We start from the raw sequence: 27,787 nt of genomic DNA, 5'->3' as shown, positions 1-27,787 counted from the left end.
GCACATTAGCAATTTATAACATATTACGGCATTGTATATTATGTCTATTCACAGGTGCACGTTGTGTAGGCTGATTGTTTGTTTGGTTGGGTTTTATTGGTGCATTAGCAACTAATGCACCAAAATCAGGTCATAAAAAAGTGAAAAACTTGCAGTGACCTATTGTTTGTTTGTTATTTGGTTTTTAGGAGCATTAGTAACTATGGCCATATTGCTCCAGGGATATGCGGTGGTCATTCCCTGACCTTTCCGCATCCTCCGTATTTGGTGGTGATGGGCTCGAACCCCTGTCTAATCCAGGTGGGAAGGAGCACTACTGCTCCTTCCCACCTGGCTAGGGAGACGCCTTCAGTGACCTATTGAATTAGGTCACTAAGTCAAGATATATATAATAAAACAGGTATAAAATGTATAAGACATAGATTGATAAAGAAGTAACAATAAAACGGTAAATTTTTAAATGCAAGTAAAAAGGTTTACTGATTTTAAAAAACTAAAAATAGCAGACACATGGTCATTGTGTAGGCTGAAAAACCCAGAGCAACTCATGGGGAAACTCTATGCCCTCCACCTGAGCTTAATCAACTCATTAATGAAAATAAACATATTCACAAATTTTTTAAAAAATTTCAATTTTATAAATATTTTTACTTTTTTTTTTTTTTTTTGCAAAAAGAAAAAGACGCAGGTCTTTTTTGAAATAAATTTCAGAAATTTCTCCAGTCACAAATGGAAATAGAACCCAGACCTCAGCAAACAATGGACAAGTCTTAAAACCATATATTTATGGTTTCAAGACTTGTCCATTTGTTAAGGAGGACCATACAAACAAAGCTCTGTAATTCAGAACTAGACACATGTTTACATAAAGTTTTTTTTCACTTGTTTCAGTATGCATAACTATCCCTATAATTTTGTTAGCTAGTATAATACTGAAACATCCTGGTATATTTTTTAATTATTTTATTTTTTTCACTCAAGTAATATACTCAAATCATAACATGAGAACTAAAATGCTTCCATTCTCTTGACATATTTGATAGTTTCTTAAACAGAGATACAAAAGTCTGCAGTTAAAGACAATACAGATCCTAAGAAATTTAAATGCATGTTAGGAAATCAAAACAGGCATCAAAATGTGCTTTAATTTCTGCATTCAGAAAAGTAACTATATTCTACACATACATGCACACACAAGAGTAAAATAAGTTAAGCCTACCATGTCCTAAACGGCCATAATTTCCTCTTCCCCATGAATATAGCTCTCCTGATGTTGTAATAGCAGCACTGTAAGCACTGCCACAAGCAATGCTGGTCACAAACTTGCCACAAAGGCTTTGTATCAGAGCGGGCTCTTCGTGTGAACTAATTTTTAACAAAATTAATAACATTTACTACATAAAATAAATAATGAATAATACAATAACTATTTATTAATATATTTATCAAACATGAAATTTAACTGTCGAACAATTAAATTTCAACTGCAAATCAGATCAAATACAATGAAATTCCATAGTAAAGATCCAATACAATACAATGAAATCCCATTGTATCGAAATAGTAAAGGTTGCAGGCTTATATTTTGATGAAAGCAGTGAAATAATTTGAAGTGTAAATATCTGTGTATCTCATCAAACATAGAAATTATATAATTTTCAAATGAAATTCCAAATTTATATCATCAGATTTTACATTTTCCAGCAATTTCCCATTTATTTTTGTTGCATTTATTTTCTTATCATTCTGTTATATTCAATTCCTGTAAAAGAAGTAAAGAAGAAAAGAAAACAAAATTGCACACAATTTTTACAACAGGAAAGACCAAAATGAAGATCATTTTCATATTGGATAATTCTCTTTGGATAGTGGAATCCTTGCATATATGGAACGTCTCAACCCTTGAATGGGTTGAGCACGCTGAATTCTGATGGGATCCTTCCACTTGTTCAGATTAAGAACCTAAGGGGGCATAAATTCAAATTAAGAAAGGACAGATGTAGAATAGATGTGCGGAAATTTGCCTTTAGCTAGCGGGTAGTTAACTGCTGGAACAAACTTCCATCTGTCGTTGTGGAAGTTGATAGGTTGAATAAATTTAAGGAGGAACTGGACAGGCATTTGGAGGGAATGGTGTGATTTTTTTTTTTTTTTTTTTTGGCTGATGCTGCATAAGCTCATACACTTGCTTTCTTGCATCACATGCCACTACTACAATTACTACATCAACAAAGGCTAACCCTTAAAGATGCTGAAGTTGGTGTTCTTGGTTAGTCAAATATGTATGCTAGAATCCACTGCATCTGTAGACTTGTAGAATATTTCTTGCATTCCTCTTGATCAAAATATTCAAGAAGAGCAGGTAATACTCATTTTAACATTCTAATTTAAAGCTCATACCATTTTGTCTTTAACTTTTTTTCTGGACTGACAATTCCATCCTTGGATAGCTTGTCATAATTGTTGAAATCCAAGTAGTTTTCCAGCTTATTCAAATAATCTGTCTCATTTAATAATATTTTTGAATTTCCTTTATAAGCCTTAGAGGTATGCTGAGCATCATCTTTTTTGATATTTTTGATAGTTGACAGGAAGGATTCTGTAATAATGTGATCTTTTGTTGGTTGGGTTGGTTCTATGGAATACTTGGTTTCTTTCATTGTTGGTTCAATGTTACCTCTAGTTATAGAGAGCTCTTTATGGTACTGCCTTGATCTTGTTGATTCTGGAGTACAGCGATGTAAAAAATTCTAAATATGGGAGTAAGTTGTGGATGCATATAAAGTTGAACTCCAAATTAAGAACTTCCACCTCTTCCCACAAAAGTAGTCTGCACTCAGACTGATTACTGATGGAGGAGCAGAAATGTAGGTGAGCTTTCCCCCATTAAGTGCTACCATCTCCAATAGAACCAGGAAGGGAATGGAGAATTAATACCTTAGTCATAAGAGTGCTTTCTTTGGTACCCACTAGTACTAACGGCTCTCTTCTTTTACAGCTCCATAAGCTCATTATTCCCAAATTCTAGGCATGATAACTAAATAATTGCACATAATTGCTCCACTGCTCAGTTTGCACATAATTGCTCCACTGCTCAGTTTGCACATAATTGCTCCACTGCTCAGTTTAGTTGTTTAGCCTTACCACGATTTCAGGTGCCACTATTATCTTATTAGGTTCAGTGTTAATCAAACATACTTTGTCCCATAATCCATTCATACTATTCTCCTTGATGTCAGACCATATCCATATAATAATCTTCACAGCATTCGGAACGAATCTTCTACAGAATTACCACAAGTTGGTGAATATTCTCTGTTTCTGCAGTTGCCTTCATAAATGTCCTATTCGAGTTCAAAAGTGGTTACTTGGTCTGTGGCTTACAGGATGAAAGTTGCATTAGAAGGTAAATGCACAACTTCACATAGGGATAATGGTCACTGAGAAAGCGATGTCCAGGAGCATTATAGAAAAGAAGCAATGCCTTAAATTCCAACCTATTCACCATGCAGTAATCTTTCAGCAGGCACAAAGTGCTTGACGAATCAATGAACAAAAAGTGAAGTGGTCACCCAAAGCATACCCTTCATATAGCCTTTTAATGGCAGTGGGGTCTCACCTTGGTAGACAAGCAGCAGTTGTAAGTTTGAAATCTCCCGCTGCATTGCCTCGTAGCAATAGAGCCAATCTATCCTTACTTACCTTTTATCCAAGCATATATTTCTACTCTTAAGCAATATAAGCTATGGAAGGTATCTTCTACCAGAATAGTCCTATCTCATCAAATTGAAAACTTGCTTTGAGCACACCCTCCAACTTCAAATAAGCTTTTTCAGCTGTTCAGAGATTGCTTCCACCACTCCTTGTACTTTAATATTATGGAGCCAACAGCATTTTCTAAAATGATCAAACCATATAGTGCTTGCTTTAAATTCCTCTCTGGTGATGTGGTTTGTCACACTCTTTAAAAGTTTAATAACAGCTTAGTTTTAGCCTCCACAACTGTCCAACTGAAGGAACACACTTTGGAGTCTGATCCTGATACAAACAAAAGCTTTTCCATTTCAGTAATATTTGAATTATGATTTCTTATTCTCATCTATGTCACAACAGCAAATGATAAAATTCTTGAGGAAATTTGGCATTTCCCTTAACAATCATTACAACTAGAACCAAATTTGTCAAGTTTACTATCTCCATATAGCAAACCCCATATTCTAACATTTCTGTGACCGGCTAAGGTAAAGAAAGCCAACACAAGAATGATGAGAAACGTCGGATAACTTACGCGGAAAATTAGTTTCCCCGACACTGGACTCTAGCGCTGCTCACTCGGTAAACAGATGGTAAGTGTTATCGGTCTGGAGCCAAAATTAAGAATGATATAGTGATTGACAGGTAGGCATGGCAAACGATGAAATGATTGGTGGTGGGCGCAACAGAGGACAAGCTACTGTGTAGTCGTTGGTTGGCATTATAATGTGTATTTATGAGTAAAGAATGGTGCATAATAGTTTTGTAATGAAGGGTAAACAGGTAATAGTAGCGATGAATCTTTTAAAGATGGAAGAAATTTGTAAGGAAAATAAAACGTTGGTTGATTTTTTGATGAAAACTAAATTAATAAAAGTTTTGTTCTGTTCATTTTTATGTTCTTCATTGTTTTTTTCTCATTATTAAAAGCAGATTTTTGGAGTTCATGAGTGTTTTTACTATACTGTTGATTTAGGTTTGGTTACAAAAAAAGGAAAAGGTTTCTTTATTTTTCGTTATATTTCATAACCTGACCTTAAATGGTAGGTTAGGAAATAATAGAAACGGTTTCCTTATATTTAGTGACCTAACCTTAAACGTTAGGTTAGGAAATAATATAAGAAAAGAAAGAAAGATTATATATACAGGGTGTTTCAGTTAAACGTTTCAGAACTTCTATGAGGGGTAGGGTACATCCTGACAACTCGAAATCATATAGCAATGTGGGGTCGGAAATGCTTTCCTGAAGCGGTGTTGTACACAGAAGCACCATAAAAAGAAAAGAGACCGTAAGTGAGAAATCGTTTTAATAATACATGAAAAGAAGCAAAAGGTACATGGATTAAAGTAAGTGTTCGAAGTTTCTTCAACCTCGTATTGCTTTCGCACAGTGGTACCTTGGAAAATGTGCTACAAATCCCCTTTTTCCTGCTGAAGTGTTGTTTTCCGATGAGGCATCCTTCACAAGGGAAGGAATTTTCAACACGCATATCGACCATATCTGGGCGGTCGAGAACCCGCATGCAATACGACGTCGTGCAGCACAGATTCGATTTTCGGTCAATGTATGGGCCGGTATTATGGGAGATCACCTCATCGGACCTTACCTGTTACCGTGTCGTCTAACCGGACCTATCTACTTGATCTTTCTGCAGCAAGTATTGCCACAACTTTTGAGAGATGAACAGATTTCTGCATCGATGCAACAGACAATGTGGTTCCAACACGATGGAGCCCCTGCCCATTATAGCGGAGATGTTCGTAAGTACCTGGATGTCACATTTGGTCAACAGTGGATCGGACGTGGTGGTCCCGTGCGTTGGCCTGCTCGGTCACCCGACCTATCATGTCTTGATTTTTATTTCTGGGGTCATATGAAATCGCTAGTTTATGACACCCCTGTTGACAATGCTGAGGAGCTGGTTGCAAGAATCGCAGTAGCTGCCGAAGAAATTCGAAATTCGCCTGGAGTATTCCAGAATGTTCGGATGTCCGTGTGTCGGAGATGTGAGGCATGCATTGTAGCCCGTGGAAAAAACTTCGAACACTTACTTTAATCCATGTACCTTTTGCTTCTTTTCATGTATTATTAAAACGATTTCTCACTTACGGTCTCTTTTCTTTATGGTGCTTCTGTGTACAACACCGCTTCAGGAAAGCATTTCCGACCCCACATTGCTATATGATTTCAAGTTGTCAGATGTACCCTACCCCTCTTAGAAGTTCTGAAACGTTTAACTGAAACACCCTGTATATATATATATAGTGAATAGCTGTTGAGATGTTGATTGACGTTATAATACGTGTGTATCCACACGAGTGTCTTTAAAAATAAAAGTACAGTAATAAAAAATTAATATTTTGTTAATAAACAATTTATGTGCTAGTCTACATGATTCTAAAGAAAAAAGGTTAGGTTACCCCCTCCATTTCGGGAGGGATTGAAGCTCCCATGGGATTCAAGTGAAGGAAACTGACCTTTTTTCACCATTATGGAAAGCATTCATTAGGGCAAGTTACCATTAGTGCTACTAAAATGATACTAATCTGATATTATCATGTGTTGTGTTCACGCACCAATCAGCACATCACTTGCCATGCCTACCTGTCAATCAATATATCGTTCTTGACTTTGCTCCAGACTGATAACACCTACTGTCTGTTTACCGAGTGAGAAGTGCTAGAGTGCCGTATTGGGAAACTAATTTTCAGCGTAAGTTATCCGACATTTCTCGTGTTGGCTTTCTTTACCTTTGCCTTGTGACCTTTTTCTTTACAACCAAGCTGATGGTCCTTCTTTTACTTGCACTCTCCACAACAGCATTTTTTAATGAACATTTGTAATATAAAGAGAAGAGAAGTCAATTAAAATAATTTGTTATAGTGAGAACTCTTTAAACAAGACCTGCCTGTATAGTTGTTTACTGAACTATTCTCACAGCAAGTAATCCATAAGCTTTCATTGTTTCTATTATTTTGTTAAACTTTTTCATTAATTATGTGAATATTTCACTGGTGAAGCAAGAGAAATATCCTATAAAACATTTGATGAATGATAAAGCTTAGCTAATGATTCAGTTAACTACATGCATTTCCAGAAAAGTTCTCCAATTATATGATCACATTATTACAGATCAAAATAAATCCCATTTCTAAAAACACAGACATGACTGCTATTATTTCTTACAGAAATGTGCATCTCTTTTAAGCATATAAACATTCCAATAGTTGACTTAAGGTGACCTACTCACTCTGCTCACTAACGAATTAACATACCTGGCAATTTGGAACCTACTTATAATATGTATTTTTTAAAAATTTCCTTCCTTTGTCCCATTCTGTCCCATCACATCTGTTTTATGAATGTTTTGTCCTTTTAACCCGAGCCTGGTCCGCCCTGTTTTTGTCTAATTTTTAACCCTAACTCGAAAGTTGCTCCCCCCCGAAGAAAACTAATAATTTTCATAATTTCTACTCGATTTTCCAAATTGAAACTCTCAATATACATAAACAGAAGTATATCCTTTGATTTCCTACCTTTAGCGCTCAGAAAAAACTATTAATTCACTCTAAAACAGCAAAAATGTACGATCACATTTCAATTTATTAAATTTTGATGTCGGCAAAACAAGATCCAAGCTTTGAAAATAAAACGCGTTACTTCATTAGTTCAAAATTCGCGTGTCAGCTCGGCGCCTCTGGCTAAAACGAATCAACGCACGCAGAGAGATAATTGACTGGTCAAGCTTACGTCATTAGCGTTACCAAGGTGATCCAAGGAGAAAATGAAACTGTAAACAACTTTCGTGGAAAACAAACAGTTGAGCATCATTACTTGCGAACACTAATTTGCATGGCTCACTCACAACAGTAGCTTTATTGCTTTTCGTAATTGTTGTACGAAAGAATTGCAACGAATTGGTTTTGAAAAACTAAAATATTGCATTTCCTTTCTTCAATATGTATTATCTACTAAAAAAAAAAAAATCAAGGAAATTCATCTACTGGAAGCAGAAAGAAAAAAACTGTCGTAAAACTGATCACTACAATGCGCATTTCATTAAAAAAAAAAAAAAAGTTCGCTTTATTGTAATTGTTTCTAGAAGACTAAATCGGAACAGCAGTTTCATGGATGTATATTTGATCTTCTTACGAAATTTCAAGAAAGTATTTCTATTCGTAGCTGCGTTATAAACTTCGAAAACTGATATCGAAGGAACTTCACATGCATCTCACTGGTGTACAAACGAAAAAAAAAAATGCGCAGCTAGTAACAGATTGTGAGAACAATCCGTTACTCGTAGTGAGGGATTGGGAAATTGTAAGTAATTGTTATTGAATACTTCAATATTTCCTTGATATGCATTTGATATCATCAAAAAATTTCCAGAGAAGAATTGAATTTTCATTATCACACAACGCCCGAAAAATTCACCATAAAATGTCATGTGTTTCAATGTTTGAATTCCATTCTGAGCTGCAAATGTAATTTCACTTCTCTTGCGCTGACAGAGTAGCCGTTCACCGAATGAAGAAAAACAGGGTTCATTTTCATGAAATTTCCAATTCCGTTCTTTCACTTGGGGGAAAAAAAACTCCTTAGGGGAGGGAGTCCACCCTTTCTAGTCCGACCCTGGGGAGGGAGGGAGGGGGAGAGAGAGAGAGAGAGAGAGAGATAAAAAATACCCTTTTGGTGGGGAGAAGGCCAAGAGATCGTCAAAGGTCCAGAGCGCTAACTTTCATTTATTTTATTTATTTATTTTATTTTATTTTATTATATTATTATTATTTTTTTTTTCTTGTGTTGTTCTAGCAATCCATCCTGGATTGGGGCTTCCCTGGGCCGGGATAGTGCTTCTCCTCTTTTCTCCTTCCCTCTCTTTATCTTATACAAGTTTTTCTTTCCTCCCTGGGAACTTTTTTTTTTGGCTGATGCTGCATAAGCTCATACACTTGCTTTCTTGCATCACATGCCACTACTACTACTACTACTACTAGTAGTTCCCCAGGGAGGAGGGCGTGCAGTTAGTAGGGGAGATCTTGCCCTCCTGCTAGGGACGAGTACCTGGAGGCAGTCGTCCAGGTGATCGCTGCTTCCAGGTAGCCAGAATGCCCAAATACAACATCACAATACAGAACACACACATAAGCTCACAAACAGTTTTTCTTTCCTGTCACTTTCTCCAGTGCGGGATGAAAAAATTTTTTTCTCTCTCTCTTGCCTTTCTTTTCATCTGTCTTCATCCAACATGGGATATTCCTAAGCGGGATGATTTTTTTTTTTTTTTTCACGACACACAATGGCCTTACCCTGACAATGCGTAAAAACTGAACAGAGCAACGAGGCCGAGATGAACTTTTGTTCTAGGAGCCGCCCATACAAAAACAAAAAATAAAGAAAATAAATAATAATAAAAAAAACAGCATTGCAGCTCTAAGTCAGCTTCATCCTAGGATGCCGAAACTGCAATTGTTTTAGAGAACAATATTTCGCATTTTTACTTTCTAACATTATGACATCAAAGCGTAACAAGCAAATATCTTCTAACGATACTTTTTGAGCAGCCGTTAGTTGTAATCTGTTAGCTTTGTATTGTTACAAATATTGCAGTTCACAAATATGAACAATACACATTTCAAGAAAGAAAGAAATTCATAGCGGATGATTTTGTTTTTCTTTCTTTTGATGCACCAGTTTCGAAGTTTAGAAGTTTATAACGCAGCTATGGGTGGAAATATTTTCTCGAAATTTGGTTAGAAGATGGAAACTGCTGTTCTGATATTGTTTACTAAAAACAATTACAATAAAGCGAACTTTTTTTTTTTTTTATCAAATGCGCATTGCAGTGTTATCTGTGATATATCAGTATAATGCAGTGAAATATCAGTTTTACACCAGTTTTTCCCGTTTCCAACAGATGAATTTCCTTGATCTTCTGTTCGTAGGAGCAATACATGTTGAAGATAGGATATACGATCTGTTCACCTTCCATAAACTGTTATTGGTACTGTATGGCTTTATTGCCTCTTATGTCAAAAACAGTAGCTCCTGTTCGTCTTTTATTTATTTACACTTCTCCCTTACCGTCTCAATGTATTTGTACTGGTAACGTGATATATACCTCCCACGCTTCGCTTGTATTCACGCGGAGTTGTTTATCAGAACTGCTACTCTCCATAAAAAGAAATTCGCGCGCTTTACACCAAGAAACGAATCAAGTGTCGGGTTTCATAAGCTCTAGGCTGGTTAGGGCGGGGGTAAAAAAATTAATTGAAAAGGCCTAAAAAATTGCATACTTGATGTCACATTTTTGTCATTTGCGTGAAATTCAATAGAAGGTTTTGAAAATTTAAGTGGGAAAATTCAAGAAAACAGTTCTGGCTCCAACTATAGCGAGTTTCAGCTCTGTAATTAGAGTAAAAATTATAGAATTAACTTGCTGAACCCAGTTGGGGCTGGTACGTACCCCAGCGGACGGGGATATGGTTAAGTATCCCTCATGATGAGTGCTGCCAACCACCTGATATATGACCTCTGAAACTGGCCACTGCTTACTAAACATTGTATTTTTCTTGTGTGTAAACAATACATGTTTGAAGAATATACTATCCACCAACATATAAAATTTTTCATGTTGGAGGAGAATATATAATGTAATGTGTTTATATATAATGTACCAACACACATATACACATATTTGTATTTTTTTTTTTGATTTGATTTTGGTAGTTGTTGGCGCATCGGCTTCTGTGGCCATATTGCACCTCCCAAGGTTTTTGCAGTACTTTGATCCAAGCCCGAGGCGGGAATCGAACCCGCGACCTTTGGGTTGCCGGGCAGGTACTTTACCCAATGCTACACAGTCAATGGTAAAATGCTACACAGTCAATGGCATATATTATTAGACATTACATACAGAATAAATATTATTACGCCTAACAGTGACATTCAACTCATCAATGCAATGTGGCCTTAGTTGCTAAAGCACTATATAAATAATAATAACAAACCAGGTATAAAAGAGTTCTCTTTAATTTAAATTTTGGTTTGGCATTTACAAAGCCCAATCCAATACTCAGGATAAGAGTATTGGGTTGGGCTGTCTAGAGTATATGCAAGGACAACTAAGTTTGTCGGTAAACGGCAGAATCAACATGACTTGATGGAAAAGGAAACCCTAGATCAGGAGTTGATACTTGGTGTCAACTCCTGATCTAGGATTTGGTGACACTTGCCTATACCTTGACCTAACCTATTTCTTTGGTCTTTATAGAGACTATCTCCAGTCTGCAATGGGAATCAAACATTAGCATTAGCAGTGGCAAATGAAGGAAACAAGCTTATACAGCATCAACAAAAAAAAAAAAAAAAAAAATGACACCTCCAATTTCACATATTCGTTCCCTCCAATAGTTTGTTACATTTCCTTGAATTTATTTAAACTATCAACATCCAGAATAAAAGATGGAAATTTGTTCCAGCAATCAACCACCTTCTCGCCAAAGGCAAACTTCTGCACATCTATTCTGCAACCATCCTTCCTCAATTTGACTTTGTGCTACCTCATGTGGAAGAATCCCAACAGAATTGAGCTTGCTCAATCCATTCAAAGCATTCAACGCCTCAGTCAGTTCACCTCACAGGTGCCTAGTCTTCAGAAGCTGCAATTTACAGAATGAACCCCTTTTACATCCTTCCTAAAATGACGATTCCAAACCTGTATGTAGTACTCGTGATGTGGCCTAAATATTGCCTTATACAATGGGATAATCACCTCCTTATCCCTGCTAGCAAAATGCCTGTATATTACTGAAAAAACCCCATAAGCTGTCCTGGAAGCCTTTCTGCATTACTCATAGAGAACTACATATCTAACTGCAGAATTACCCACAGGTCTTTTTCATTTTTCCACTGCCACGCAATTGGTACATTACTCAGGGATTACTGCTACCCATATACAGTATTTTGCATTTAGCAATGCTAAACTTCAATGCCATTTCTCAGCCCATCTGCCTTACTTTTCTACATCCTGTTGCAGTAGTATACTACATTACTGTCATTAACCACCCCGCCAACCTTAGCATCACCTGCAAACTTCGCCATTAAGCCTGATATACCTTTATCAATATCATTGATAAATATACAAAACAACAATGGGTCCAGCACCGAACCCCGGGAAACTCAACTCATAACATTTGTCCACGAAGAGCAATGTCCATTGATTACCACTCTCTGTCATCTCCCACTCAATCATCCCTTTATCTATTGTAGCAACTTACCCTTAATGCCATACCTCTCCAATTTGTACAGCAGCCTTCAATGTGCAACAGTATCAAAAGCTTTTCTGAAATCCAAGTATATGTCGTTTGTTATTTGGTTTTTAGGAGTATTAGCAACTAAGGCCATATTGCTCTGCAATCCAAGTATATGATATCAAAATTATTTTTGGCATTCAGTTCCTTTGTGACCACATCATAGTAACCAATCAAATTGGTCAGATAAGACCTCCCTTTAACAAACCCATTCAGTGTCTTAATTATTACTGCAGTCTTGTCTAGATGATCCTGCAAGGCTTCTTTAACCAGTGGTTCCATTATTTTCCCCAGAACAAAAGTTAAACTAACAGGTCTGTAATTGCCTTTTTCACCTTTTGATATCCCACTTTGTGAATTGGGGATGCATTCACACATCTCCAGTCTGCAGAGACCTCTCCTGAATCCAAAGATGCTCTCGTAATTATGACTAAGAGTTTGCTTCCTTCCTTTGCTGCCTCCGTTGATATAATTGGATAGATCTCATCCAGCCCAGGTGCCTTTCTTACGTTGAACTTCAACAATTTCTCCCACTTTCCTCTAAGTTATTACAAAATCATTTAGTTCCCTGTTAGAGTTTGATAAACTTCTGGCATCACTTCCCTAAAGAATTCCTCATCTGTTAATATAGATGGAAAATACTCATTCAGTTTGTCTTCAACCTGAGCAGGATCATCAACAGTCAAATCATCGATATCAAGTGGACCAATTCGATTCATCCCTTCCTTCTAGTGTTTACAAAGAAGTCTCTGCTGTTTTCCTTTGCATCCTTTGCCAAAGGTTTCTCATAATCTGCCTTCACTTGCCTGGGCTCCTTCCTGACTTGATTACAGACTAGTTTATATCTACCATAGGTTTCTGTGTTGTCCGATAATTTATATGCATCCCATGCACCTTTCTTCCCTGCCACAAATTTCATCAGTTCATCTGATAACCATTTAGGCCTACACCTTGAAGAGTATTTCTTAGTTGGTATGAAAAGCCTAGTAGTTTCTATGATTAATTCCTTGAATACTTTCCATTCAGAATTTGCTGATGGTAACAACATCAGCTTGTCCCATTATATAGAATTTAAAAATTGTCTCATTAAATAATGCATGGATAATCACTGCTGATAACCAAATCAAGAGCACTGCTTCCTCATTGCCTCTCTAACATGCTTCTGTAGAAAACATTCATCCAAGAAATCTACAAAAATATTGCTAGTGTGTGAGTGACCAAACCACAAATTCCAGTCAACATCTGGAAAGTTAAAATCTCCCATTATAAGACATTCTGATTTACTGGCGCACTCTATTTCTCTGTACATCTGTTCATTGTACTCATAAGTCATTAGGCCTATAACACACTCCTCTCATTTGTGCTTTCCCAGTGCTTAAGTCACATCAAACTAACTCAACATTGCACTGGCCACCCATGTCAACTGGATGCACTGCCTTTGATTTTATGTGCATATCCCTCCTCCCTCCTATCCTTTCTGTCCACATGTAAACATAAAATTAAAATTTGAATGTGTTTACTGATACACTAGTTACACAGCAATAATACTACAATGCTACCAAGTTTGCATTAAATGTATTAGGATATACTGTTATGCTTGAAAGTTATAAGTTAATTATAATATATAACAAAGTTATCCAACTAAAGCCAACCTAAGTGACTGGAACTTTAGAGGTACCTATTTACCACAATTAAAACATTTTTAATTCTCCTACCATTCACTCTATAACTATGGTGGCAAGATTCAAATGATACAAAAGGTTCTACATATATTAAGTAGTTACCTACAAAATCTCTAGCTAAATTAAAAAATAAAATAATGAGCATGACTAGGACTATAAAGCTACTTACAGAATATAATTGAATATGACAATTAGGTCAATAAAACAGCAATATTCTTCAAAAACTTATTGTTTCTTGGATCTGAAAATTCTTTGACTAGTGTGTGGATACTCCTGTCCCCAAGTCAAATCTTGAACCCATTACAAACAAATATCATCATAACAAAATTTAGAAGCAAATTCCTCCATGAGATATACAACATATAGATATAATGTAAAACTTACTTGTTATCTCCATGTCCTAAACGGCCTCCATCTCCATTGCCCCATGAATAAACTTCACCCTCACTATTCAAAGCCAAGAAATGCCTTCCATCAGGGTGAGCAGCAATCTTAACAATATCCTTATCACCAAGGCTTTCTATCAACTGAGGACACTATAAAGGGGGGAGGGGGGAAAGATAAGGAGTTTCTTAATAGAAAATTTTATTCAATTAGCAGTTCTGTTTATCAATAAGAACTTTGCACATTTTTACACTGTATTCAACCAATTACTAAAGCACTTAATTCATTTTTTAGACCTTGCGACTGGTATAACAAACTCAACAAACTGCTATAGAAGGAAAAAAAAAACTATTGTAAATTTTTGACTTGTGATTGAATGTTTTGCATGTTATTGATTCAGAAATAATTAAGACTATATTGTACTATGAACACACTGGAAACTGTACGGGTAATTGTAACGTGTAAAACTATGAGGCTATGCTCTGATAAATAAAATATCAATGAATTATATTACAAAAAAAAAAGGTTATAAAAGGTTAATAACAGCCTTAAAAAATTTTAAAATATCAAAAATATGATCAACTTCACATACATTATACTGACATTATACTCACATACATTATACATTATTGCTAAAAGCAGTTGTTTTGTTTTTGCATCAAACCAACTAAGTCTATGAGGTATCAGTATTGTGTCTATATATTGTATTCTATCGTTGGTTAACATGTCTTGCTGAATGAATATCCTAAGTCAGTGGTTCCCAAACTACTGAGATCTATGGACCCTTTCAAAAATCAAAAACGTTTGTGGATCCCTATATATATATATATATAGATATATATATGCATATACAGTCGATTCCGGTTATTTGGGACACATCGGGACTAGTGCATTTTGGCCCGATTAAGCAGCTGCCCCAATTATCCGAAGTTTAAATAGTTAAAAATACAATGTACTCCCCCCCCTTACAATTGGTTTACTGTTCAATCAAATCACGTTATGGTGGAGTCACCATTGTAAAGTACCGTTCACTATACGATGTGTAATAAGCGCCGGTCATTGTGATCACGTTTGTGAATTGAATTTTAATTCTATTAAACAGCGATTCTAATTAGCAAAAATAGGAGGAATATTATCCATAGGCTATAAAAGTAAATATATATTAAGTACAAATTTACCCTTTATTACCTTACCAATTAAAAAATTAAATGATACGTGAAATTCGGAAGAATATACGTGATAATCGGAATAATTAATACGTACTGTAATATGTACATACTAACTAAACTAGTTTGACATTTCTGTTCAATGTCATTTGTGGGTGGTGGGTGGTGGTTAATACATATTTAAAACAGTAAAAAGATAAGCAATCAATAACAAAGAACACCGCGCACACGCGCGCACGCACACACACACACACACACACACACACACACACAAATTGCAAGTAACACGATACACGCAAGTAAGAACGGAGTAACAAATTACAAAGCTTTAAAAATAGGAATGAAGAGAAGAGCCTGAAAATTATTTTTTTTTTTATATGATTGACGATTCCATAGAAATGTAAACACATTTCACCATAATAACCCACAGAATTCCAGCTGTCGGTATTATTGCAAATTCAATAAGATCAAGTTTACTATCAGTTTATGATAGATTTCACTAACACAAAAGCCCAATAAATAGGTGACTGCTAATTGTTTTTATTGTTTTATGGTTGTGACCTCCAGAAATTCGACCGAACTACGTGGTACGGTTGGGAACAATCATAGGGTAATCTTCAGTGCTGCGGTCTTCTGCCCCAATTATAAAGGCATTTTGTCCCAATTAAGCGAAGTAAATCTTGGCTATTTTCTCGATTGGGTTCTGTTTTTTAAGATTTGCCCCAAATAAACAGCTGCCCCGATTAGCCGGTGGCCCAAATAACCAGAATCCACTGTATATAGATATGTTTCTCTATTGTGTATATATATGCATGAACACTGAGTTTTCTGAAAAAAAAAATTTTTAAAGTTTTATGTTTAAAACAACTCCTTTATTCTTATTTTTACATAAATATATAATAATAACTTTATTTATCATTAATTTGCTATACACAGAACGAATACTTTGACCAGTTCCAGAGGGTCCATTTCGCAGACCGCCCCCCTGGAAGTAGTCTACAGACCCCAGTTTGGGAAACGCTGTCCTAAGTGATAAGTTAATGATACGTTATAAGCTAATAATGTCTGCATAATTGCTTTTTTGAGCAACTGAGTGTTTGTGGAATTATATTTCCTGCATATAGAATATACTACTAAGTATTTTAAATGAGACTTCGAAATCATATTTAATTAAAAGCATTACACCGTTGTTTTTAACACAGAACAAACTGTTCAAAGCGAATTACTTTGAACAGTTTGTCAATCAAGTCACAAAGGAGGTTAGGCAGGCGAAGGCAGATTACGAGAAATCTTTGGCAAAGGATGCTAAGAAAAACAGAAGGATTTCTTTACTTATATAAACTCTAAAAGGAAGGGGATGAATCTGATTGGTCCACTTGATATCGATTGTTCGACTGTTGATGATCCTGCTCAGATAGGAAACAAACTGAATGAGTATTCTGCATCTACATTCACACATGAGAAGTTATTAAGGATTGAAAATGCCAGAAGGTTATTAAATTATAGCAGGGTGCTTAATGATTTTGTAATAATTGAGAGCAAAGTGGAGCAACAAGATTGGTGAGGGGAATGAAGGGATCCTCTTACCAAGAGAGGCTTACGTTCTGCAAATTGCAGCAGCTGGAGACTAGGCACCTGCGAGGTGATCTGATTGAGGTGTATAAGGCCTTGAATGGGTTGAGCACGCTGAATTCTGATGGGATTCTTCCACTTGTTCAGATTACGAACCTAAGGGGGCATAAATTCAAATTGAGAAAAGACAGCTGTAGAATAGATGTGCGGAAATTTACCTTTAGCCAGCAGGTGATTGACTGCTGGAACAAACTTCCACCTGTTGTTGTGGAAGTTGATAGGTTAAATAAATTTAAGGAGGAACTGGACTAACATTTAGAGGGAATGGTTGTGTGAATTTTTTTTTTTTTTTTTTTTTTTTTGGCAGTTGCTAAATAAGCTCATACACTTGCTTTCTTGCATCACATGCCACTATTACTACTTTTGAATTATTTATAAACAAATGTATATAAATCATTATATATCATGTATATATTTATGCATAAATATATACATATTTTAATATCTGAATTACCAAATTTAATAACTGAAGATTGAAGCTCAATTACAAATTTAATTAAACAGCTTAACATTATATTACTGTGTCTATTTAATTGACAAAGAGCATAACACTTCAAGATAGGTAGGAAACTCACACCTCCTATTGCCTTAATTCTTTTTTCACTAAAGACAGAAGACTGAAATGCAGGAGACAGATTGAAATTTAAAAAGCACCTGGATTTTTAAGAGTAAGAGTGTATGATATGTTGGTTTTGTGTATGATTATGCTAGTTTAGCATGTTAAGAGTTTATGTAGTTTTAGTTTTGTCAACGTCATATTGTTTAAAAAAAGAAAAAAACAAATCTCAGAAGTGTAACAATGCTTTGAACCATGATGGACATCATTTGGGCTAAAAAGAAAAACACATAAGAAAGAATGGAATAATCAAGTACAGGTAACCCTCGTATAACGCAGTAGTTAGGTTCCTATAAAATGTTGTGTAGTGCGAAACCATGTTATACAGGACTAAGAACCTGTACAAAAAAGGGGGTTACGTTCCAAAAGCTAACAAAAATACACTATTTTATAACTATCAGAAACTTAATTTTTATTAAAAACAGTAATAACTGAACAAATGCCTTACCAACTGTAATTCAGATAGTTCTCGCTTTACGAGTTTTCGCTTTATGAGTTCCCGGGTTTACAAGTTTCCAGGCTAACGAGTTTTTTTTTTTTTTTTTTTCCAAGTATCAACAAAATCGAAAATATGAACATTAATTGCAAAAAATGAATGTTAAATATTCATAAATACCACATTTCAAACCACGCACGTAGCTATACAATACAAGTCTCAGCCCATCTGCCTGCTTTACGATATTAATCCATTACCATCGTATCGCGAAAATATCGTAATGTGAACCCAATAACACATTGTTTTTTGGTAATTCATTCCACGACCTCGGAAGTTCAAATTTTCGCTATATAACTCCCTAAAAGGTCATTTTTATAGTTTTTACACTACACTTTCATCGTGTTATAAGAACCAATTTTGAATGGCTTTGTGATATTTTTCTAAAGCACGTTTCTGGAAGTCACGACCATAAAACAATAAAAACAATTTCACTTTCCGGTTTATTGGGCTTTTCTGTTATCCCAACCTATTATAAACGAATAGTAAACTCAGTGTTATTGCATTTGTGAAAATACCGATAGCTGGAATTGCGTGGTTTTTTACATTATTATGGTGAAATGTGTTTCTCCTTTACTGAAATCTTCAATCATATAAAAACATAAATAAATTTTCAGAATCTTATCTTCATTCCTTTTTTTTAAGCTTCGTAAACTTGTTACACCACGCAAATCATGTTAGTTGCAATTTGTGCGTTCCGTTAAAAAATGCTTATGCATGCAATCATGAAATTTATAAAGAAAAGAGAAGATTATCATGGAAACAAATGTCTCTTGAAGCATTTCTGAAGAAGACAACTCCTTGTGCAACAAACCAATGAATGTCGAGCCAATAATGAGTGATCAACGAGTGTGTATTTAGTCGATGATGATGAAGAATAAACATTAACATTTGTAAGTCATAAATAATTTCTCTATTATTATAATTTGCTTGATTTTACAGGCTACGTTTTCATTTCTTTGGATAAATCAATCATTGTTTAAACATAAACTAATTAGCTAACTAATTTCATTGTTGATAACATAACCCCTATTTTTTACATTGTCTTTGGGAAATGAATTCGCGCTTTACGAGTTTTTGCTTTACAAACATGCGTTAGGAACGAATTAACTTGTAAAGTCGAGAACTACCTGTACTTATATGTCAGATAATGTACGTTCATTTAATTTTCTTCCTCTTCATCGCTGTTAAGCACAACCAAACGAGAACGTTTTCTCTGTTGCAGAATATCTTCACCTTCTGAACTTTCTTCTGCAACATCTACATTTCGTGTATGGAGCTAAGCATTTTTGAAGCTCCATTTTGAACTTTGTGCTCCTTTCAGTCAAAGGATTTGCATTCAAAAAAATAAGATTCTAACTGCTCGGCTAAGTTTATGCCTTCCCGTATGCTTTTTATTGTAAAATTTGGAACTTCAGAATTTTCATCTGCGCTGTCATCCTCTGAATTGATTTGGTTTACTTCCGATGCCATTTCCACCAAATCTGCTTTGCCAGCCTCTTTTTCTACCAGTAATTCTTGAACATCTTCAGTAGTCATATCATTGAAATCTTCCCTCCTACTGACTTAGCAAGTTGTATTCGACCATATTTCCTGAATGAACTGACTCTGGCCATACATTTTTCCACTACCCAGTTAATGTTGATGGTTGATTTTACTTTGAGCGATAAAGCTATGATTCAATACAGTCCACAATTGAAAAATGTTTCCATGTCTCCATCACTTCAATAGATTCAGAAGCAATTTTTTTCAAAATCTATTGTAACAATTTTCTGATGTAATGAGTTTTAAAGGTAAATTAAAGAAGTTGTTAAGTCAAAATTAGGTGGTAGCAATATTACTTCAATGTTTGGATGGGCTGACGCTTTATCCAATAGTAATAAAACTTTGAAATCAAGATTTTTTTCCATAAGTTCGATAGCACAGAGCCTAACACAGGGATTTCCCAATAAAATAAAATATGGGGATTTCCCCGTATTTTTAATTTATTCATTTATTATTTTTTTATTTTTTTGCATAACGACTAGCGAGCCAAAAGCAGGGATTCACAAAAGAGAATGGAAACGTTGAAAAATTATATCCAACATATTCTCTGCATAAAAGCTCAAAAATACCTCGTTATGCAAGGTTTGCTGCAATTCTCTAACCATGTTATATGGTTTCGCTCTAACATGGTTAGAGCAAAAACCTGTTGTGCGAGGATTGCCGCACGTTATCAATTGTGTTAGAGCGAAACCGTGTTGTAGACGTACCGTATTATACAGCGGTTGCCTGTATAGATGAAGTAAAAGCTAATTGGAAGTTTTAAACAATATGACAAGACAAAACTAAAAACAATTACTGTAAAATATTATAACGATTATTGTGTTATAAAAACTTACCACTGTTTCAGAGCTGTATGGCAAGGTAAAAACCTTTCCTGTTCGACTAAGAATAAGAAGGCACACTTCAGCACATGCTATCTGAGCTACATGCAACTCTGCAAATGCTTCGCATAGTAACGGCAATTCTCCCACAAGTCCACCATTCCATCCCAACCATCCCCAAGCATAAACATCTTGTAATGTACCAGAACCCTGAAAATAAAGACAAGCAATTTCAAAGCAAGAAAGTAAAATTATAAAAATATGAAGCACAAAGTAATCAATTATAAATTGTTTATGCTATAAAACAGCCAAAATGCAAATAGGTAGAGGTATATCTGTCGCAAAAAAAAAGCATGTGAACAGCTACTTTTCAGACCTATTGCACAATGTCTGTTAAAGTACTGGACATATGTTATCACATCCAAAATTGGATAATTCTGAAAGTGATACATGATAACAAACTTTGTACAGTGCCTTCCATGCTGTCATGCCATTTGTTTTGCTTTCATGTTAAAAACAGTCACCATAAGTTTTTTTAAGTTGCAAAATTACTTCATAATTACTCTATACAAGCACATAAAATGCATTTCTAGGTCCCACTCCCAAAAAAAAAAAAAAAAACCAGATGACCATCTAGGTGGGCTAAACATTTTAAAAAATATATTTCTTGGAAAGTAAAAAACTAACACTTCTGTTGAAATCAGAGGTAACTGTAAAATGAATGAAAACTCCATTTATAAGAAAATAAGCAAATTATGCAGCACAATTTTAATTTAAAATGAATCATGCAATATTACAATGCCTTCAAGGCCTTCAAGGCATTGTAATATTGCGATGTACAGACTCTTTTGAGAAGTGTTTCTAGTAGTGACACTTAGTGCTAATGCTCTTTTATTAAAAATTTCATTCGTATTTTAATTTCCTCATATTTTACTACTATTAATAGTTTATTTAAAATCACTTTATGAATTTAAATTGATTTAAAATAACGAATGTCAAATAAAAGGAAATTAAAAGGAAATGTTAAAATGAATTACTTTTTCTCAAAAAATTTTGCCAATGACTATTCAGATTTAGTACACATAAAAGTAAAATACAATTTATTACCTTTGGATGATTCCCACTAGGTTCAAATGGAGTGGCTAACCTATCTAAATGAGACATAATTACAACAGCTGTTTGACGAAGGTCAATGGATACTGTATCATCATCAGGTACTTCCAAGAAACGAAGAAATACTTCTGTTGGACTAACCATTACTGAACCATTCTAAACAAAATGAAGTTTATTAATTATAAGTTTTAAAAATAACTAAAAATAATTTTACAGTTATAATTTAATAATTGAACTGATATAAGAAAAGAATATGTCAAATGCACTTGTCAAACATTAATTATGGCAGAAGTCAAACAAACAACATATCTCCATACACACTTTAGATAATAATAATAACTAGGAGGCTCCACCCCCTTCCCACTGCACTCGTCCAGCCAGTGGATGTACGACAGAGTAAGTCAAATCTTTTCAACATAAAAGATACACCTGTCAAAATGCACTGATCGATATCTAATCCGAAAATGACCTCTGTAATTATTTACCTGTGCATTTGTAGTGACGTAATTGCCCCTCCCACTTGTACCATGTGACCTGCATCCCTCTTCTCCCATTGGCTACCCCACCACATAAGCATTATCAAGGTCGAATAAATATCACTGTCTAATTATTTAACTGCGTTTACATAGGTTAATTAGGAATAGCAGGACTAAAATATTTATATAATTACAAAATAATTTACAAATTATCTCAGATCTCAGGTTCCTTCATCAGCTAATGTTAGAGTGGAACAACAAATGATGCAGAGAGAGAGAGAGAGAGAGAGAGAGAGTGGAGTGAGTGAAGCATGTGCTTCACTTGGCATAATTTGATGTTCCATTCTAACATTAGCTGATGAAGGAACCCAGTATGATTGTAAATATTTCAGTGTTTTTTAATATTTGTATAGTTTTGTATTGTATAATGTCATTATTTGTATAATAATAACATTATACTAATATGCAAACATTATAACGCACTGATCGAAATATAATCAGGAAATGGACCTATTTAATTATTTACCTGTGCATTTGTACTGACGTAATTTCCCTGCCCTCTTCTCCCATTTGCTCGAATAAGTGTTGTAATTTCCCAGCGCTCTTTTCCCATTGGCTCAAATGAATATCACAAGCAGGAAAAATTTTTTAATGTATAGAGAGATGTCATTCTATTAAGTAATGATAAGTTTTGCTAATTTAGCAACTTAGCTCTACCTTAAATTTTATGCATTTGTGTTATTTAAAATGTACATTTAAATTACTCATTACTTGAGACTTCGTAGTCTCAAGTAATGAGTGTTTATGAGTAAACACTCATTACTTGTTATGAGTAAATAACTTTAGTTATTTATTCCTATTACTTTAGTTATGAGTAAATAACTTGAGTCCTAAATTTACTTAGTATTAATACTTCCATATATAAGAAAAACTTTTATTTAGATATGACAATGTGTTGCATAGACTACAGTATTTACCATAAACATTATAGTCTATATCAATGTATTCACAGACTATAATATTTATGATGTAAGTAAAGTTACTGAGCATGAATTAATTTGTGTGTATAATTACGAGGGGGGGGGTATAAAAAAGTTTGTACCCTTAACTAGAAATAATAGCCCTAGAAAGGTGAAATTTCACAGGAACTTTAATCTTTTTTCTATGTACTCTCCATGTATAGTAACACATTTCTCCCATCTATGGATCAGTTGTTTAATGCCCTGATCATATAAGTCCACACTTTTTGCCCACAATTCCACTTCACTGATAACTTCCTGAGACGAATCAAAGTAGCATCCAAGCAATGGTTTCTTCATTTCTCAAAACAAGAAGTAGTCTGGCGGTGCTAGGTCAGGAGAACAGGGTGGGTGCTGCAGTAGCTTGAAGCCACACTGGGCAACAACATGGTGGTGGTGGCAACGGCCATGTGAGCCAGTGCGCTGACAGATTTTTTGATTTGATTTGGTAGTTGTTGGCGCATCGGCTTCTGTGGCCATATTGCACCTCCCAAGGTTTTTGCAGTACTTTGATCCAAGCCCAAGGCGGGAATCGAACCCGCGACCTTTGGGTTGCCGGGCAGGTACTTTACCCACTACTGTCTGACAGAAGACAGATACCTTTGGTTAACATTCCACGCCATTTCACCTTCAAAGCATAACAACTTTTTTAAAAGATTTCTGTAGTATTCTCTGGTAAGTGTGGAACCACAAGGTAGGTAATCTGTCAGGATAACCCCTTTTCTATCCCAAAACACGGACAACATCACCTTTGCCTTTTTGGGAGGTGGGGAGAAGGTGTGCTTCCACTGCTTTCACATGTCTTTCATCTTCGGATCATACTGGTACACCCAGCATTCGTCATTTATCACCAACTGATCAAAAAAGTTCTTAACATCTGCATTACACAAATCTAACAGTTGGTGAGAACATTTCATCTGCAAAGACAACAGCAATCTTGGAGCCCATCATACAGGGACCTTAGACATGTGTAGATGGTCGTGTAAAATGCTGTGGGCAGACCCATAACTAATTCCCACTGCATTTGCAATGAAATGAAATGTCACACACATGTCACTCAGCACCAGCTGCTCAACCTTTACAGCCATCTCACTGTCTGTGGATGCTGATGGCCTTCCTTCTCCTGGCTCATCAAAGACACTTGTACAACCACACTGGAACTCCCATTTCCACTTTTTTAGTGACATAGGATGGACAATTCTGCCTATACACAGCTTTCATTTCTTAGTAAATTTCCTGAGCTTTCTTGCCCTGCAAATGCAGGAACTTGATCACTGCTTAATACTCCACTTTGTAAACCATTACGGGCTCCACCTATGGTAATGAAATTTCATATGTTAAGTTATTGAATATGTAGACAGCTTATATTAAAAATGGCATCTTCTTAATGATGTTTTATCTAGAGCAGGGTACAAACTTTTTGATATCCCCTCGTAAGCATGTCTTAAATTGGTTGGTTGCTTTGGTGTTTAATGGCACATTGGCAGCTGAGGCCATAATGCACTAAGTCAAGCATTTTAAGTGCACATAACACTTAATTACACAGACACAAATTAGAATTAGTAGGTGCCAAAAAAAAAACTTCCCATTTCACCTATCCATTCCCTCCAAAAGTTTTTCCACTTCTTCCTTGAATTTATTTAAGCTATCAACTTCCACGACAGACGAAAGTTTGTTCCAAAAATATCAAATATCCGCTGGCTAAAGACAAATTTCCGCACACCTATTCGATAACTGTCTTTCCTCAATTTCAGTTTATGCCCCTTCAGTTTTGTAATCTGAGCAAGAGGAAGATTCCCATCAGCAGTGAGCCTGCTCAATCCAATCAAGGACTTATACACCTCAATCAGATCACCTCGCAGATGCCTAATCTCCAGACTCTGCAATTTGCAGAACTTAAGCCCTTCTTCGTAAGAGCACCCCTTTGTTCCCCTCACCAGTCTTGTTGCTCTTCTCTGTACTCGTTGTTGTTGTTATTTGTTTTTTAGGAGCATTAGCAACTAAGGCCACATTGCTCTGGGGACCTGCGGTGTTCATTTCCTGACCTTTCCGTATCCTCCGTATTTGGTGGTCACGGGTTCGAACCCCGGTCTAATCAAGAAGCGTGTGCTACACAATGCTGCTCCTGCCCACCTGGCTATGGAGGCACCTTTCTAGCAGCTCTACATTCTTTATAAAATGAGGCTTCCAGACCTGTATGCAGTACTCAAGGTGTGGCCTGACCATTGCCTTATACAAGGGGATAATCACTTCCTTATCCCTGCTAGCAAAATTCCTGTACATCATTAACAAGCCCCCATGACCTACCCTGCCAGCCTGTCTGCACTGTCAGAAAACTTCATATCTGACTGCACATTAGTTAGTAAGTTACATTTCTCTGGGGTTACTGCTACCCATATACATACTTTGCATTTGTCAATGTTAAACTTCAGTTGAAAATTCTCAGCCCATCTGCCCAACTTTTCCAGATCCTGTTGCAGCAGCATGCTGTCATTACTGTTACTAACAACCCTGCCAACCTTTGTATCATCTGCAAACTTTGACATTAAGCTTGATATACCTTCATCAATATTACTGATAAATATACAAAACAACAATGGACCCAACACTGAACCCTGGGGGACACCACTAATAACATTAGTCCACGAAGAGCAGTGTCCATTGATTATCACTCTCTATCTTCTGTCACTCAACCATCCATTTATCCATTGTAGCAACTTGCCCTTAATACCATACTGTTCTAATTTGTACAGTAGTCTTCCATGTGCAACAATATCAAAAGCTTTCCTGAAATATCAAAATTATTTTTTGTATCTAGTTCCTTTGTGACCACATCATAGTATCCAATCAAATTGGTTAGATAAGACTTCCCCTTAACAAACCCATACTGTGTTTAGTGAATTTAGTGGAATTTAGTGAAAATAATGCCATAATCAGATCTAAAATGCGTATCATCAGTATTGCAGTTGACTATATAGTGTTAAGTGGTAAAAATTTTGAAGTTAAATAGCTTCTAAGTGCAGTTGTGGGGGTACTGTAGTTAGTCTATGGAAAATAACATTCCATTCGAACCACCAAAGAACAAAGGTCTTTGCTCCCAACAAGTCACGTTACATCATAGGATCACTACAATTGGCTGTTCCTTGCTTGTGGACAGTCTCTACCTACTCACTAGATTTAATAGTGTTATAATATATTATAGTGTTGTTAAATATGTATTCTGAGATGTCATCATTAGATAACAGGGCTGAAATTTGATTTTATACAAATTAGTGTTAATCACGTGACTGGACAGACAGGTAACGTATGAGTGTACCGGAACGAGGTAAGGCTAAATAGAGTAAGCATGACGACACACATCACCACAGGACAACACCCAGTCACTTCTCCACCATTGCAGTGACACGGTGCGGTAGAAATTAGACCTTACAATTTCTGAAAATCACTCACTGACTAATCCTGAATTTTCAGGAGAACACTTAGAACATCAGTAGACTGTACACAGCACTGGTTATCCTTATATCCAATTAATCAGACTGGATAAATTATGAGTTCTAGAGAGGAATCTAGCTCCTCAACACCAGAGGCAGTGGAGGATTCAGGTCCAGCTGTCACCCCCTCCACCATGAAGTTGGGAGGGAAATCAAAAGAAAAGAGAAAGAAGAAGACCAAGAAGAGGTCAAAGTCCCGAAGTCCCAACCTCCATCCACCTCTACTAATCCTATGGAGAGAGATATTAGTGGATCCCTTGCTGCACCACTTGATGAGATCAACCCTACAGAACTGGACTTTTCTGTCCACGCCTGTAGCAGCATCCATCTTGGAATCCCTCGCGAATGCTCTGGCTCCAATTGCTGCCTTGCATCTGCCACCTCCCACTACTGCTCCCTCAGGTATCACAAACCCTACCATCAGCATGTTCTCTTTGGCTTCACCCATCCTTAGAGGGACCAATGTCATGAATGACCCCCTAGATAAATATGTGCAAGCTTCCTCAGCCATCCCAACATGCCCTCCTGAAGCAACAGCCACTGCTGCAGCCTCAGCACCCAATACAGCACCCAACTCAACACAAATACCAGCTATAGTAAACCCAGCATCAGCTTCCAACAAGCGATCCTTGCAATCGGCGCTGGAAAAATCAGTTGCAGATGGGCTACCGACTTCTAAAAGGCTGGCCATCCCAGACACCACCTCACTGATTAACGATGCTATGGTTTCCACCTCTTTACACCAAGTTGTGACTGTACTCCACAAAAATCTGGTTGCCTTTGTCAATCATGAAAATAACCGGTTTACAAGGTCAGCAGGGAACTACGTGCAAGAGCTCTGGGCAGGTCTAGAAACTATCACCACCTCACTTCTCACAGAGAATGAAAAGCTGAAGGCAATAAACGATGAACTCAGGCAGAAGTAGTCTATTCTGGAGAAGGTGGTGGATACTTTCACCAAGACCACCCCTTCTTCAATTGAGTCTGAAAATCAGAATGCAACTAGTTGTACAGACAGTTTCCCTGTGCAGTCGTATGCTAGTGTCCTGGGCAATGGTCAAAGCTCTTCCAATGTCATCCAGGCAGCAACTTCCAAAAGGAGAACTTGGGACTACAAAAGCCCCAACCACAAAAACCTCAGCATATTCTTTTACTGAGAGCAACACAAGATTCAGAATTTAAAACCAGTGCCGAGATTAAAGAATTAGTCCAGACCACCCTGAGGAAAGATTTCAAAACTGTTAAAGTTAAATCCCTTAGACCAATCTGCAATGGAGGAGTCC

General features: G+C 36.2%; 1 protein-coding gene across 1 annotated transcript in view; it reads right to left on the bottom strand.

The window, feature by feature from the left end:
- The window catches only part of HERC2 (E3 ubiquitin-protein ligase HERC2), a 971,627-nt gene that overhangs the window by 842,682 nt on the left and 101,158 nt on the right, over nt 1-27,787 (bottom strand). The window contains exons 9-12 of the mRNA XM_090372402.1: nt 21,513-21,674; nt 20,421-20,615; nt 14,133-14,284; nt 1,220-1,365 (exon numbers count right to left, since the gene is read on the bottom strand). Coding sequence (XP_090228528.1) covers nt 1,220-1,365; nt 14,133-14,284; nt 20,421-20,615; nt 21,513-21,674 — 655 coding nt within the window. The remainder of the gene's footprint in view (nt 1-1,219; nt 1,366-14,132; nt 14,285-20,420; nt 20,616-21,512; nt 21,675-27,787) is intronic.

This window comes from Mastigoproctus giganteus, chromosome 1 (assembly GCF_048544385.1).
Source record: "Mastigoproctus giganteus isolate SK-2022 chromosome 1, ASM4854438v1, whole genome shotgun sequence".
NCBI lineage: Eukaryota > Metazoa > Arthropoda > Arachnida > Uropygi > Thelyphonidae > Mastigoproctus > Mastigoproctus giganteus.
Note: the sequence above shows the minus strand (reverse complement) of the source record. Positions and strands in the feature narration are given on the sequence as shown.